At 43.5% G+C, this 17,134-nt stretch overlaps 1 protein-coding gene across 1 annotated transcript in view; it reads right to left on the bottom strand.

Annotated features, from left to right (window-relative positions):
* The window catches only part of adcy9 (adenylate cyclase 9), a 46,784-nt gene extending 29,843 nt beyond the window's left edge, over positions 1–16,941 (bottom strand). Inside the window, exon 1 of the mRNA XM_022189445.2 lies at positions 12,597–16,941. Coding sequence (XP_022045137.1) covers positions 12,597–14,481 — 1,885 coding nt within the window. The 5' untranslated portion in view covers positions 14,482–16,941. The remainder of the gene's footprint in view (positions 1–12,596) is intronic.
* Between the last annotated feature and the right edge of the window lie 193 nt (positions 16,942–17,134).

Below are 17,134 nucleotides of genomic sequence, written 5' to 3'. Positions count from 1 at the left end.
CTGTCTGTGTGTGTGTGTGTGTGTGTGTGTGTGTGTGTGTGTGTGTGTGTGTGTGTGTGTGTGTGTGTGTGTGTGTGTGTGAGTGTACTTGTACTTGCTACATGGTGAGTACCATTTTCTGCATTTAACTATCAAAGTGAGGACATTTTTACAAAGTGAGGACATTTTGGCCGGTCCTCACTTTGAAACAGCCATGTTTGAGGGTGAAGACTTGTTTTTAGAGAACAGGTATGAATTGAGGTTTGGTTAGGGTTAGGGCAAGGATTAAGTTTAGGCAATCAGTTGTGATGGTTAAGGTTAGGGTAAGGCTCTAGGAAATGCATTACGCCTATGGATGTCCTCACTAAGATAGAAGTACAAACGTGTGTGTGTGTGTGTGTGTGTGTGTGTGTGTGTGTGTGTGTGTGTGTGTGTGTGTACTTGTTTCTGCTATACCGGTGGGGACTTTGACCTGACTATTTGCTATAAAGGTGGGGACTTGTCTTACGGTGGGGACCTAAAATGAGGTCCCCACGGGTGGCAACACCGTTTTCTTGGCCATATTGTTGTTAATAAAAAATGTAAAAGTGCAAAAACGTTTGTTTAGGGTTAGGCATTGATTTGGTGATGGTTAAGGTTAGGGTCAGGGTAAGGGTTAGGAGTTAGATATGAATGGGAGTCAATGGTAAGTCCCCACCGGTATAGAAAAACAAACATGTGTGTGTGTGTGTGTGTGTGTGTGTGTGTGTGAGTGTACTTGTACTTGCTACATGGTGAGTACCATTTTCTGCATTTAACTATCAAAGTGAGGACATTTTTACAAAGTGAGGACATTTTGGCCGGTCCTCACTTTGAAACAGCCATGTTTGAGGGTGAAGACTTGTTTTTAGAGAACAGGTATGAATTGAGGTTTGGTTAGGGTTAGGGCAAGGATTAAGTTTAGGCAATCAGTTGTGATGGTTAAGGTTAGGGTAAGGCTCTAGGAAATGCATTACGCCTATGGATGTCCTCACTAAGATAGAAGTACAAACGTGTGTGTGTGTGTGTGTGTGTGTGTACTTGTTTCTGCTATACAGGTGGGGACTTTGACCTGACTATTTGCTATAAAGGTGGGGACTTGTCTTACGGTGGGGACCTAAAATGAGGTCCCCACGGGTGGCAACACCGTTTTCTTGGCCATATTGTTGTTAATAAAAAATGTAAAAGTGCAAAAACGTTTGTTTAGGGTTAGGCATTGATTTGGTGATGGTTAAGGTTAGGGTTAGGGTAAGGGTTAGGAGTTAGATATGAATGGGAGTCAATGGTAAGTCCCCACCGGTATAGAAAAACAAACATGTGTGTGTGTGTGTGTGTGTGTGTGTGTGTGTGTGTGTGTGTGTGTGTGTGTGTGTGTGTGTGTGTGTGTGTGAATCCCAGGAATTATGATACAAGTTTCTGTTAATGACAAACTTGGCACTGGCTTTGACTTATGTACAGACTATCAGGGAAGACACCTCAAGACCTCTCCAACCTCCTACACCCCACCCCTAACAGCCATCACCTGAGGTCCAATGATTTCATATCATTGTCTATCCCCACTGTCTTTCGCCAAAATTCCTTTCGCTTTGCTGCAGCGATTGATTGGAATTCCCTCCAAAAATCTCTGAAACTGTCATCGCTTCCATCACCTTACATTTTTAAGCAGTTGTGAAGGACATCTACACCAAAAATTAAATCTCTACACAACAACCTGTCTCATAATGTGGAACTCAAACATTTCCACCGAGTAATTCATTTCTAAGTGTCTCTGTTTGTCTTCCATTCTTGTAGGGTTTGTTGATCGCCTAAATCTCATCCCGACTGCTCTCCACTCGGGCTATAAACTCTCTTTCTCTCTCTCTTATGAACACTTCAGCTATATAAACCAGTGCAAAGGAAGCTCATGGATTTTTTAACAGGCTCAAGGCCGCACACCGTATCTATTATTCAGAACAGCCGTTTAACAACAGCACCACTCCAGCAAACTGTAGTTAGCGCACACACACACATACAGCTGCACCGGGCAGAAGAGACGCGCAAGATGCCGTAACACTGACACACTCAGCTGTTACAAAAGTGGAATTTTCTGTCATATTATGCTCATACACACAACACAAAGAATATCTGGCAATGTGGGATATTAATGTGCTGCATGCAAACCCAAAGAAAAGTTCAAAATCCAAAAGAAAGCTTTGACCCATCCAACCATACCCACACATTAAATACCTGAGCTCTGCTAGTCTATCAGTCATACATTCTGTATGAGCTGGTCAATTAGTAACAGTGCTGGGAGGTGTGTCAGATAGGCCTTTGTCCCCAGAAAGTGAATTATTAGGACAATCCAACATCTGATGACCAGCAAGTAAGAGCTCTTTTTACAGCAATGACAAGACAGAAATTTCCTGCATCTCTCTTGAAAAAAAAAAAAACAGCATTATAAAAGTTTATAAAAACCCCACTTATGGTGGCCTGATGGTCTGAACTGCTGCTTACCACATAACCACAATGTCCATAGTTTGACCCCAGTCACAGACTTCAATGAACGCTAGCCCTCGCTCTCTGTCTCCACCCACGTTGTTTTGTCTGCCTCTGTACTGAACCCTATGAATTTATGAGAATATCGCCAAAAAAAAATTCCAAACTGATACAACACTGAAATTTTATTGTGTTTTCTCATGATTTTTGTGCTTATGCAAGCCAGCTTTATCAGTCTTTACATGATGTTGAAATATTTAGAAGGCATGTCAAGCTGCACTAGCTGTTCTGCTGATATGGCCAAAAGTACAGCAGGGTGGGACATGTGTGTGCCATAAAAGAGCAAATGAGAACAGACTGTGAGTGAATCCACCTGCAATAAGTGACATTCAAGTAAACCATTAAATAGCTCCTTGTGGCTATTAGGAAATACCACAGAGTCTTTTAAATTCAAGCAGACACACACATATGTAAAGACAATCTAAAGTACTGCAACACAAACAAATATAGATATATGGAAACTTTCAATTCTGTCACAAACATATGCTGGAATATACCACACTGCTATACAGGACAGATCTGCAAAAAAAAAAAAAAAAAAAACTACATTGAACATGCACAGGTGACTCATGAGTTTGGCTTTCAGTTGATTACACAAATTAACCTTTTCCAAAAATAGCAAGGTGTATTACATGGACAGAGAACTGACAGGAAAGACTAGTCCCAGATTAAGTGTGTGTGTGTGTGTGTGTGTGTGTGTGTGTGTGTGTGTGTGTGTGTGTGTGTGTGTGTGTGTGTGTGTGTGTGTGTGTGTGTACTCTTCTGACAAACTTTGTGAGGACCGGTTTGAGTTTTCAGCCTTGAGAGTCAGGACACTTTGGAAAAGCGAGGATGTTTTGGCTGGTTCACAGTTTCTGACACATCATCATAGGGCTGTTTGAGGTTTTATGGTTCGAGTTATAATTAGGTTTAGGGTAAAGGCTGATGTCAACGAGTGTCCTCACAAAGGGAGAAACAAAAATGCGTTTGTGTGTGCGTTTATGTGTGTGTATTTGCGACACATCTGCAGTCAGGCTAGGACAGGGCCAGGCACGCTTATCAACACGGAACACAGACACAAACACTTAACTCATGACATTCTTGGGCAACAGAAATGACAAACTTGTGGAGAGGATGAATAAAAGAAAGCTGATTGGACGGCTGTGTTTGAGAGGGATTGAGTGTTACTATAGATCCAGTTAAGGACCCATATTGTGCCCTTTTTCGGCAAATTAATGCAAGTCTCACATGATTTCACAGTGGGCCTTTCATTTTTTCAGCTCAATATATTGCAAAAATGGTTCATTGCAGCATGATGAGCCCTGTGAAGCCACTGGTTTTGCAGCAGTTCTAAGCGGGCTGTTTTGCTCTGAAAAGCATCGAGCTGCTGCAGTCCGGGAAGAAAACTCTCTCTGTATGTGTGAACATACCTGACTGCATGGTTGCTGACTTGCGTACGGCTTCTACGTTCTCTCTGAGCGACAATTTTGCTAGCAAATATCTGCAAATTCACAGCACATCCATTGTTTTCAACTCGTGTGTGGTGAATTTGTTAGGCCACATTGTAGTTATAAAATTAGTAGCCTAGCAATGCAGAGTCGCAGATTGTAGAATGGCTATGAAGTGACTGCTGCTCACCATTTCAGATTGTCTAGCAACACCAGCAGAAAATGACTGGGAATTACTGGGATTTCAGCTGTATTAAAATGCAGCATATGTGAGCACAGAGAGCAAGAGAGAAGCAAGCAGATGCATGCTGTTGATGTTGCACAACAAGCAACAACAAAACACAGTAACCCATCCAGTCCTTGTGAACTGGTTTCAAAATGGTATTTAATTCTTTCTCAGTAACCCTCACCTACATGTTTCACAGAGTTCTGACCTGTAGGCTTACGATCAAAGCTACTGGCAACATTAGCCACATTAGTCACACATGAGCAACTACTAAAGATTTGTTTATTGTTTGGTGACACAGTCACTTAGGAGTGCATGAAGACTCTTGTGTTCGCTCTTGCAGCCAGCAGAAGAGCATTTGGTGAGCTTTGCTCATAGCTGAGACATTTTACAGTTAGCAGAAGAGCAGCTGCTCATACTGAATGGGTCACCTGGCAAACAGTGAGCAGGATTATCCACAGTTTGAGCTGGGCAACTTCTGCTTAAGCTGATGTGAGGTAGCACCCAGGTCAAATTCTTACTGCCTTGTAAAGAGCCCATCTAGTTTCAGTGGGTTTGAGAAATGGCAGAAGTAAAAAAATATTCACACCTCATTCAGCACCTCCAAACTTGTAACAAACACAAAATTACAAGGAGAGTGTGAGGGCTGCAGGGGAAAAAAGCAGAGCGAGTGAATTTCTATTTGCACTAAGAGCAGAAGGAAGACAATCTGTAAAAAGCTCCTGCTCTCTGAGCTACTGACCCCGCGTTATATTCTACTGGTTGATTAGCTGCTGCCTGTCACTGATAAATTATGATTTAGTGTCGGATCTTCACTCTCTCTCTCTCTCTGAAAACAAACACACAGCATTAATGATAATGGAATTAAGATGCACTTAATATAATGTTGGAGAAAAGCATATTGTAGGTCCACTCCTGTACAGTAAGTGGGTGTCCAGCACCAGAACGTTGGGAGAACTGCTTTGGTAACGTAATATCTTTGAATATCTTTAAATGTTGGTAAATGTCTCATATTTGTCCTTTTTGTCATATTTGTTAGAAATATTATCAATATTTGCTATTTTTAACAGAGTCCAAGAAGACTTAAAATGAAAATAAAACATATGCTCTTGCACACAATAATTTGCATGTTTTATACTTCCATTTAATTTCAAAGGAAGAAAATTACTTTCGAGTTAGCAAAAGCAGCAAGAGCTGACATGAACAGACATAGAAAAAGAGTTTGACATACTGAAACTCAAACTTTACTGACTGCAGTCTTTTCTCAATATCGGGTATGCACATCTTGTACAAGAGATGAATTTTAATACAGTTGTACATGTAGTCCAGTTTGGGCAAGATTAGTCTGAATTACTGCATATTGAATGCAGGTATAAGCCTACCATTGACTGCTCATTGACGGGGCTTTCTCCTCTCCTTCTACAGTCTGTGAATTACCACTTTCAAAATCCCCTTCAGTACAGGATACCACAACAACAACCTGCAGGCTAGCAACCTACCACAGTAACTTCAAGTTTTCTAGAGGATTTGGATTATATGATACAGCAAAATGCCACTGCTCTCCTCCCTGCATGCAAATATTCCACTAAAACAATTCCACTGGCCACTATTTTGAAGAAACAGTAAAGATGCATCCTTTGCTTAGCTCCGTTCAAGACGACGGTTATGGGTTTAAAGAAATACAAGCAAGTCAAAGCATATTTCTCTTACAGCAGAATATAATGAAATGCAGTCCAAACATTATGTATTACAGAATGGGCTGGCTCAGCACGACTAGGACAGGATTAGTGTGTGATAAAACATTAAGCCTAGACCTCTTCAATCGCCTATCAGAGAGATGACTATCACACTTAGGTTTAAGACACAGGTTGCAGCAAAAATGATTTGAAAACAAAGGAAACAATGCATCCGATTACCTAAAATCCCTTTTATCTTTGGTTTCTATCTCATTCACAAGTGAATACCTGCCTGCTCCATCCACCGCTTTCCCTTGTTCCGCTCTAATGCTACTGTACAGCATTTTTCTTTTCAGTCTGTTACATACACAATGACAGCCAGATACAGGCAGAGACACACAGTCCTGCTTCCGAGACCACCTAGTCAAGTGAATGCAGACGACCTTTGAACCATGTAGTGGCAGCGATGCTGAGAACCCGTAAGGAACAAGTAGCAGAGGCAAAGCAACACCATGTCGGGTCTGATGCCTGAGGGTAACTTTATGGCAGTGCAGGAGGAGAGCCTCGCAAAAGACGGAATAAAAACACAAAAATGGCATGCAGAGTTCAGTGTACAAAGACAGCTTTAAAATGTTTGCATTAGCTTGTACAGTCTGAGTTCACCTCTCAGTGATAAATCTGTGTACACGCGCGCTTCTGTGTATCTAAGGCACAAAGACTTTGATCGGTCACTTTGTTTTATTTCCTGGATGCCTAATCTTCATCATACAACTAACATACACTCAAACACGCACTTTGTTTGACAAGCTAGTGCAGCACTGCCGCTCTCACTACATGAAGAACATGTGAAAAATAGAGGCAATTATAATGCAGCAGACAGAGCAAACTTAGTGCTCTGTCTCTGCTGTCTCTCTGCTTTATGGATCACCTCCTCTTCCTCACATGTTTTGTAATAAAAATCGAGTCCACTGGCAGAATAAAGTAAACATACTTTTTCTCATGCTGCTGTCCAGGTGTTCTTGTGAAAGGACTGGTTTCAAATTGCACCAGCGAGGCTTTTCAGAAGTAAATAACATGTCTAGTTTACTTGGATTATTGATGATCAAATGGTTTTTCTGGTTACTTATTTTTTCCACCAGAAAGACATCAGAATGACTTCAATGGATGTCATCAGTTAAAGATCTCCGTGGAGAATTTTCTGTTTCAGCTAATCAATCAATCAGCAAATCTTGTCAAAAAGTCTTTTTCACAGCAGATATTCTGACTTATTTTAGGAAAAAAACAAAACAAAACACAGCCATTACTGAAAACATTAACTACCACAGGAAGCTAGTGCCCTACCTCATAATTTTAATGAAAGCTGTCCGGATGCACACTAAAATTCAATGAGCTCTTCCTGTGCTTGTGCGCCACCTCTGCATCAAGTTTCATGAAATTCGTCTCGCTGGATAAACAGACAAACAGACTCAGCTCTCGCCTTGGCAGAGGGACAATGGCTCGGTTCTGTTCAAGTGTCCCAGTAAGCTACGGCAGTGTGACAATGAGATAGCCTGCACAATACCAGGACCTCGAAACGGAAGCAGCTAAATGGAATTCGGCCATCATTAACTGTATTGTTTACACCTATGCTTTTCCTACTGACATGACAAAATGTGTTTTTGAACAAGTTCTGGGATAAACAATGTAAGCAGGGCAGCGTTGGTGAAAACCTCCATAGCACATCTTCTGTAGAGAGACTGAATACAAGCTGCAAACATTAAATAGCATTAATAAGCCAGGACATCCTTGTCCTGACCTATAAGTTTGAAAGTCCCTGTCTCAGCAGATTTTCACACAAACTTATGGAGAATTTTTCATCAAAACTGGCACTCGGAGCAGCGTTTGGCGATTGTATATTCCGATGATCTAGATGTGAAGTTTCCATGAATCAACAAAAGAAGACGGGAGAACAGAGCGGATTTTCATTTAGCTCAATCTCCACAGAAAGGATCACCAATAAAGAAAGCAATCAGTATTTTTGAAGTGCATGATGGTTTGTAATGAAATAAATCAATTTTCCAAAATGAAATGATTCAGCTGGTCTGCTACAGTTGAGCCACTAACCTTCAACTTAAGAAAAACTGTGGTTGAAGCCAAATACGGAGAGTACAATAGCAAGGCCTGTGACACACTAAGGCTGGCCTGGTTACGGTTAAGGATCTGCCATTTGCAATTGCATATTTAGGTGACATGTTTGATTTAGCACAAACCAACCAGCCTGAGGGCATGGACTTCCCACTGCAACTCACTGCAACAGAAGAATGGACTTGCTTGTACACATGGGTGTATATGTGCACACAAAAGAAAAAGACGTATGAACGCATGCATGTCGCTTGTATGCATGAGAAAACACACACATACGCGCACACACACACAGACAGCACCTGCATACGATGCAGATTGAAAGTGAAAAGGTGCCAGTGCTGCTCTATGATACCATGAGAGCAGTTCAAGGTGGAAACCTTGAGTCTTGCAGACAATTAACATGCTACTACAGTGCTCAATAAAGTACAAATTAAGACAGACTGTCAACAAGGGAGACGTAAAAAAGGCACAAACACAGTACATAAAGGGAGATAAAGACCAGCTAAACTAGAATCCAGGGCAGAAAACTGCAGTCCTCACCACCTGCAGTGAAATATGAGTGTGTTTGTGCGCTAGGAGCTAAAAGAGACACAGCAGGACTGGATTAGAGAAGACGGAGGAGACACAAGCAGTCGAGCAGAGAGACCGGGAGCAACCGGTGACATGAACGACACTTTTATACAAGGCAAAGGCAGGAAAATTAAGAGATCATCTCATGGGAAATCAAACAAAAAAGTGAAAACAGCAAAGATAAACCAAAAGACAGAAAAAAATGCTGTAGAAACAGAAGCGAAACAGAAAGGTACAACTTTTAAAGCATCTACAATTAGGAATGCTACGACAACTGTTTACAATTATGCCTGGCAAAATAAATGTCGTAAAAATGTCTCTTTTCTTCTGCCAATTTGCACATCTTAGAACCACAAACATTTTCATACATTTTATTGTGTGTTTATTGTGGATTCCATTTTTCGCACTTTTCTGTCTGTGCTTGTTCAGAAACATTAGTACAGCCCAACGACTTAATTTTTTCCTTTTCACATATTTGCATGACAAACCTTTATTTAATTTAAGTGCCCCAGACCACTCAATTGCATACAATGGACATTGTAGCTGCATCCTTTCCATGGATTTCCACAGTTCAAACTTCTGGCTAGACAGTCCAAACATCTAATATTTCCAAGTACTGTGAAGCTGGAAAATAATGATTATTTGGCACAGTACTTGGTGAAAATGGCAGTGAATATAATCGCATCTACATTCCACATTATGCACTGTGATGAGAGACTATTTGCAGCTGCATCATCGCTCACCATCCAATACAGGGACGATGCATTTCTGATGCAGCTACTGACAAATTGCAGTCAAACAAAGCTCGACTGGCTCATTTCTCAACGTTAAAGGAGAGCAGACAAATGTGTATTTTGGCATATGATGTGTGTGTGTGGGTATGTAATGAAGGTTATTCTATAAAGACACTATATACAATCAGTTAATGCCCTAGGGCTTGATTATGATAAATATATTCTCAAATTCAACTCTAACAGGCCTAATAGAAAGAGAATGGCTGAAAGCATGCTATTTGAGATGACTCGTTCAGCCTGCTGGGGGATCTATAGCAAAGCCTTGACTAAAGACAGGCAGACAGCACTAAAGCAGTGTTACACAACAGACCACATGTACGGGCCTGGATGACAGGTGGGAGACTGAGGCAATGAATGTGATAACACAAAAAAGGATGAGGAAAAGCAGAGGGAGAGATGTGGAACATGAAAGGAAAGGGGACACTAAAACAAGGGAGTGTGAAGGGCAGAGAGACAACAGAGCTAACAGAGGCTGATAAAGAAACACGCAGAAATATTCAGTTTGTCACGTATGCCAACACTGATGGCGTCAAACAGACACAATGATTGATAAATCCTCAGTTTCGCAACTGTCGAGATTAAATGTACCCGGGATTATTAACTTCTGTGCAACCCATTTCCAAACCAAATAACTGACGAGATAAAAAGTGCCGTTTGAAATTGAATGGAGGAGAATGGAAAACAAGAGGGACAGCTTGGTTTATATTTGACAGTCTAGGTTCTGTCATGCAAAATGATTCTATAGAGACGACAGTGGGGTTAGTGACAAAGATGAGTGGTGTTAACATCCTCAGAGAAGCTGAAGCTGCACAATGTCCACGTGGCATCAGAGGCAAACGTCTTTCTTGTAAAAACTTGATGATTTTGTGACTCCTCTGTTCTATCTGCTGCTCCTGTGAAGCGCTGTAACGTGGATTTGTGCTCGATGAATAACGATATAACAGAAAAACCAGAAGAGTGACAAATCTCTAGCAAACGGATCAACTTAGGAAAACTTGCATTGTGAACACCTACAAAAACTGCTTTGTTCACCAATTTCAAGCATCCTCATTGCCTCTCTTAGACAAATGTCTACAATCTCCTACACAAAGCAAAAGCTGCATCTTTCAGTCAGTTATTCAGAATGAAACTGTGTCCATTCCTCTTCAAAAAAAAAAAAGAAAAAAGAAAAGCAGCGTCAACCCCTCTTTCTCTACGCGACAGTGGCAAACTGTTAAGGTCATCTCTTTCTCTGAGCAGGAAAATGTGTGTCTCTTTTTCACTGGGAAACGAGATGCCATTATCCCCTTTTCTCTCCCTCAACAAAAGCCGCATGTCAATATCTCACTCTGTCACTGTTCGCCAGCCTGGAAATAGAGGGTGATGGCACCATTTAGAGCCAAGTGTGAATACACTCTGACATAAGGGCTGACAATAGAACAGACGGTATCTTTTCACAAGCGACCTAAGATTAGACGGCCCACGAGGAATTCCCTGCTGCAGAGATTAGTTCCATTGATGCCGCTTTCCACAGAGTACTGAGACGGACTGCATGTGTGTGTGAGTGTGGCCACATTCACAGGCAAAGGTGTATTTAATGATTCTATTGTCATATAACTCTTTAAATATCCATCCTGTTACTGAGCACCCAGTGAGGTCTCAGGAGTCCCAACTTAAACTAACCAGCAGCAGAGAAAATCTGACTGTTTGAAAGGCTGCAACCATGAAAATGTTTCTTACCTGATAAACATTCAAGTAATCTATTGCACCGCCCCCGCACTAAATAAAATGTCCCGTTGTTTATGCCTTTTAAGTCCACTGTCAAGCACACAGAGGGACTATGTTAGTTGCAAAGAAATTCCTGAAATACTGAACACAACCAAAACAAATTCCAATATATTTTTCCCATGTAGCAAATATTATGATCCATTTATCTCTGTGCATGAACTTTGCAAACGCTGGACGAGTCGAGCACAGCCACGTTGAACTTCTTTGCGTGCTTTCTACCCTCTGTCTGGTGTCTGTCTAGTCTCTGACCCTCCCACCACTTTTCCTATAAGCGGTGGCCACAATATGACGAACACCTGTTGAATCCTGTGGAATCCAGCAGAATACCTGCCTCAGAACACTAAAGCCAGCCAGTCCCGCTTTTATCAACTGCAATCTCCAGCTCATGCCGCCCGACAACAGCAACACCAAGCATCAAACACAGTCAGAAATACTAACCAAACACTGCACTGATTTATAGCTCTAACACAGGGTAAACAGTCTATGTGGGTTATTTACTTTGAACTGACAAAGCTGATTTTTTCACGGTTCAAAACTGCATTTCATCCAATAGACATCTCATCTGTCCAGCAAAAATGACCTTGTCTGACACGATCAAATATATGACCCTTCTGTATCAGTCACAGTCCCACATCTGAGCCTCCTTTGCTGTATATGCCAAATGCAAACTTAACCTGGCATCCTTGTGTCCACAGTATGCACTAATATTTTTATTATGCAAGCTGCCAACATTTGAGTGTGGCAAGGATTTCAAATCCATTTGTTGAATTTGGAGATTAAAGGTTTTAATCTCAATGACACAAGCCTCTGTCATTCAAAAATAAATCTGCAGAGCCCTGCTCTAAAAATGGCACATTTATAAATTACACAAATACCTACAAAACCACTAATAGCATAATTGAGGTTTTTACACAGAATGTCATGTATGTCCTTGAGCAACAAAATGAATGGAAATATATGTAGAGTGCTCATGTGTCACAGGTTTTAAACAACTTACGCTGGTTTACTGAAAATATTCTACAAGTATTGACAATATTAACTGGAATGTTGAATTATTTCCAACTGATGTAATCACATGCCTCTGCTTCTGGTGCTCAAACACTCCTGTGGCCTGATTTCTTGAAGCTACTGGTAGACTCTCAACAGGAAGAACTGGTCAAATAACATATTTTAGTATGTCTAGGCACACAGTGACCTCACTCAGCAGCGATGACCTCACATTAAGGTACAAAATCTCACCTTCATCCTGTGAATGTGTAGTTTTATTGAACCTCCTCTCTCTCTTGTCATATTTCTAGTGTTTGTTGGGTGTTTTTTTTACGACAAGTTCAGTTTTCATTCCGTGATCACAACCTCAATGAACTCTGAATATGAGCTTAATGGTAACTTCACATGTATCTTTGCTCATTGGATGTGTTCCTCTCACTGTGACTTTTTTAGATTTTTGTCATATGGAAATCTGACATGAGCAGCTACTTACCCTTCAGTTTCTCCACCACACTCTGACCGGCTCTCTCTGCCACCCGTCCGTCCTCCCTCTGGTATCGGTCATCCAGGAATCGGGCCGTGGCTTCTGACAGGTGGACCTTCCCCGCCACACCCAGCTGCTCCATCAGGTTAGCCAGATTGACATCATTTGACCACACATCAAACTTAAAGCGCTTCATTCCCAGGATCCCACACAGGACGGTGCCTGTATGGACACCAACGCGCATGCTGACAGTCTCACAGGTCTCCTGGCAGAACTGCTCGATGGCCTGGATCATGCCTAGGCCCATCTCCACACAGCAGTAGGCGTGATCCGGTCTGGGCTCAGGGCAGCCTGCTACACAGTAGTAGCAATCTCCCAGAGTGCTGATCTTCTCACAGCAGGTTAGCTCACAGAGCCGGTCGAAACGCCCAAACAGGTCATTCAGAAGGCCCACCAAGGCCGGCGCAGACTTATTGGCAGACATTTTGGTGAAGCCGACAATATCTGCAAAGAGGATGCTGACAGGCTCCATGCGTTTCATGTTGAAAGGTCTAAATATTATCTGCCCTCGAGGGATTGAAGTCTTTTTGCGTTTGTGATTGTTGTGAGGGTTATTCTTGGGGCTTGTGACACTTTGGGCTTGGGAAGCTCCACCACTTCCTCCACCACCCACGGAGACGGCTGAGGCAGAGCAGGCACCAGAGGAATATCGCTTACCAGAGCTCTCCCCGCCACCCTCGTCATCGCCCTGCTTCATCAGCTCGTCTGCAACTCGCCGCGGCATCACTGAGTGGATCATACGCTCCTTCAAGGCCTTCTCCACCTCCAAGTCTTTGCCGTGCATGATAGCCTGGCCCACTTTGAGGAAGGTGCTGCGGGAACGCACCTCCGACATGATGAACAGGTGAATGCCAATGACGTGGGCACACAAGTGGAGTAGAGCTTTGGCTGGGCCCAGCCAGCAGAGTGTGTCTTGCTCCCAGTCCGAAACTGAACCCACCAACCCTGATGCATGTCCAGTAGTGTCATAACTCCTTTTAAGCAACGGTAGCCACCCTAATGCTTCAAATAATATAGAATACAGGAGCCCCAGCATCACAGAGGCATACAGTCGGACATGGAGGACACTGTACAACAACAACAGAACCTCCATGCACAAGGAAAAGGTTCCCACAGGGGAGATGCAAGGGGTTGGAGGTGGTGCTCTGTTATTCAGTGATAGATATGATGCATTCCCACCACCAGCCCACTCCAGCTCAGTGTAGCCAGCAGTCTGTATCTGTGGAGCCAACGTGATGGCAAAGGTAACCGCTATGAGGAGCAGGGAGGTTTGGTTGTAGAGCCACGTGTATGGGTGGGTGAACGTGAACAAAAAGAGGAGCACGAGTAAGACCAAAAAGGAGGCTGTGGGGACCAGGAAGGCCACAGGGCTGCAGCGGTCACTGTTGACCCCAAAGTACACCCCCCAGAGTACAGCTGCCACTGCCAGGTAGAAGAGGACATACCGGAACCGCCGCTGCGTCTGAGGAAAGCACCTCTCTTGGCAGGCCTCCTCCAGGATGGGGGAGTCAAACTTTGGGTCCCAGCACTGGGCTGCAGAGCGTTCAAACAGCGGTGGCGCCTTCTTGTGCACCCTCAAGGCGGAGGTCACAGCCGGCCTGGAGTCTGCTGAGCTGCAGCTGGAGGAGATGCTGTATTTGTGGAGGTTAGGGTTCACTTTATTCACAGCCCCTCCACCTGCTGCTCCGCTGCTGGCAGCCCTCGGCGGCTCATGTTGACGCACGTGTGGCGCGCTGTTGGTAATCCGCACGGTGACGGCGCCATCAGCGCCGGAGTCGCAGCTCACTTCCGTGCCGTGCATGAGAACCTGCCGGTGATGTTGCAGAGTGGCCATGTTGACTGGCGGGGGAGAGACGGGAGAGGTGTCAAATATTAAGAATATCTTCTGACGGCGCTCGGGCAATTAGACGAGGTGCGTGGGCGCCGTGTGTGTGCACATGTGGCACGGAGAGAGAGGGGGAGTGCGGTGATGGAGGGACAAGCAGGCAGAACAGAGACGGAGAGAGAGAGAGCAAAAAGGTGTTTGTTGGAATAATCACACTGCATGAATGGTGAGCACGGCACAGACGTATTTGCTACGCACACAGCAGCCTGCGCACTCACTCACACAAGACGCGCCGTTCCAGTTTCTTGAGCAGTCCATTATCCGACCCCGGGTTTGCGTCAGTACTCACATTACATGTATCCCTCTCCAAAGAGGCTCTGGGTATGAGCCCGGCTTTCTCTCCAGCTGCGGTAAAAACACTGTCATCACTCTTTCTGCCTCCCGAATCGAACATCCTTCTCGGAAAAGGACTGGTTAGTGATGCAACGGGTTAGTTTTTTTTTCATGCCTTCATCAGGTCAGCCCTGACGTTGCATGACTGGAAATTACGTCCTCTGGGTGTGCGCAATATTTTGATACTGCTGACATTACATTTAGCGAGTCAGATACCGTCTTAGAAAAGAAAAATAAATGCCCAAGTTGATCCCCAATAACGCAGATACAGTTGCAGGCTGTCAACAGTTGGCGTTGTGCGCAGTGTCTGGTTAGAAAAGTTACTCCGTCTCTCTTATCTCCACAACATGCGCAACAAATGGTCCATTTTCACATCCTTTTCCTTTAGCTTTAAAAACAAAATCTTGTCCCTGTGAACGGCTAGTGGTGCCACGGTAGAAAATATGTGACACAATGAATTGCGTAATTATGAAGCACCAAAAGTAGCGAATTATCTGCCTTAAAAAAGTAATTTGGATGAAAAGAAAACTGTATGTTTTGCATTAAAAAACACAACAGCAGCCCAAGAGCATGGGTGAAAACTGTTGATTAAAAAAGTGGGTGATGTGTAATTAAAGTAGCTTTACCTTCCACTACATCCATTCTCATGCATGGCTCAGTGTGGATTTGCATTTCTAATCCCCATACATTCTTCCTTCCATCTTTTCTCCAGCGGGCCCTTGCAAAAAAATATTCCAGAGTGAGTTATTTTGGAGCCCTGTCCAGTCCAAGACCCAGATCATAAGAGGCCTGACAGACAGGCCTATTCCCACGGATCCAGCCCCGTCCTTTCCTGAACTCCCTCTCCGGATCTCCACCGTTTATTCCCCCGTCTGCCTTCCAAAGAGGGGCTCGGGGAGGGGTGTGCTGTGTTCAAAGACGCATGATCAGAGGGGAGAAGAGCAGAAAATACCATCCGCTGACCCAAATTAACGTAGGTTTGCCTCTGCTGGGAGTGTCTGCAACTTGTTGCGCGCAGTTGGCAAAACATACAGCTATGAGGAACAGCCTCGGTCGTAACAGGCTGGTCTATAAATAGTGATGATCAAAACTCCTTGCAAATAACAACACCGACGGCGTGATAACATCTGAAGGCGTTTTTCCAGCTTTTTTTTTCTGGGGTAGCAGGAGAAGCGCTTAATGCCAAAGAGAGAGAAAAATAGTTCAAAAACAGTTCTTAAAACGCATGCAGAGCGTCACCAATAGGCCCCCCTTCTCGTTTCCAAAAGCTCCCAAACTTTTTTTCCCCCAGGCCGTATTTCCTGCGTTTGGAGAGGAGACCCAGTTAGGAGTCTCTGGTTATTTGGAGCTGAGGCTGGATTTCCTCCCCTCGCATTCCCTCAGAGCAAAGAAGGAGAAAATCCCAGGAGCAATACAGGAAACCCCTCGGATCTCCTCGGTGGGATTATCAACAAGAACAAGCGGTGTCTCCTTATCTCCACCAATTCCTTACGTCTGGGTAGCTCTAGTTTTCGTTGGCATGCATGTTTCCAACAAACACAACACTGTGCGCCCTGGCTGTGGTGCGTCCTCTTCCGTCCGTCGCTGGTTGCCACCCTTTCCCCCCTCTGCTCCTCATACAGCTCTCTGCTGGAGTTTCTGTTGGGAGGGGGGTAAATAAGAACAGATACAGCAGGAGTTTTGAGGCTGTTTCTCTAGTCAGTTTTATCCGAGTGGACGTGATCTCTCGACTCTTGTAGCTGCCACGATCTCCACTGTGCCTGGGTCGGAAATCCTGCCCCAGCTGTTGTGGTAGTGGAGCGGGCTGCTGAGAGCAAAGCAAGTCTGTCAAGCGAACCACCCTGTGAAAAAGGACGTTTTCCGGTCCTGCCTTTCAAAAAGATAGTAAAATACCTCCACTCATAATTTAGCCCCAGAGAGCTCATATGGGTCTGAGTTAAAGAAAAAAACACTTAAGGCTGGATACAAATATATACACAACAGTGCACTGTATGTATTTTATATCAAGTATCTTTTATTATTTCATTCAAGAAACATTGTTTTACTGCCCCATGGTCCACCTATCAAGCACCACTAACCCTGAGTTAATTTTTTTATAACATGATTTACTTTTGTCATCAGTCTGCACAATTTACATGCAATAAACACGCTTATTTACACATATGTGAATACATGTGTTCTGATTAAAGGACTGTTGTCTAAACATTTTTGTATAATTTTTAATATTTGAAGCTTACTTTACAGATGAAATGCTCATTTATCAAAAAAT

The sequence above is a fragment of the Acanthochromis polyacanthus genome, chromosome 3, assembly GCF_021347895.1.
Source record: "Acanthochromis polyacanthus isolate Apoly-LR-REF ecotype Palm Island chromosome 3, KAUST_Apoly_ChrSc, whole genome shotgun sequence".
Lineage (NCBI taxonomy): Eukaryota > Metazoa > Chordata > Actinopteri > Pomacentridae > Acanthochromis > Acanthochromis polyacanthus.
This window is presented reverse-complemented; position numbering and strand designations above follow the sequence as displayed.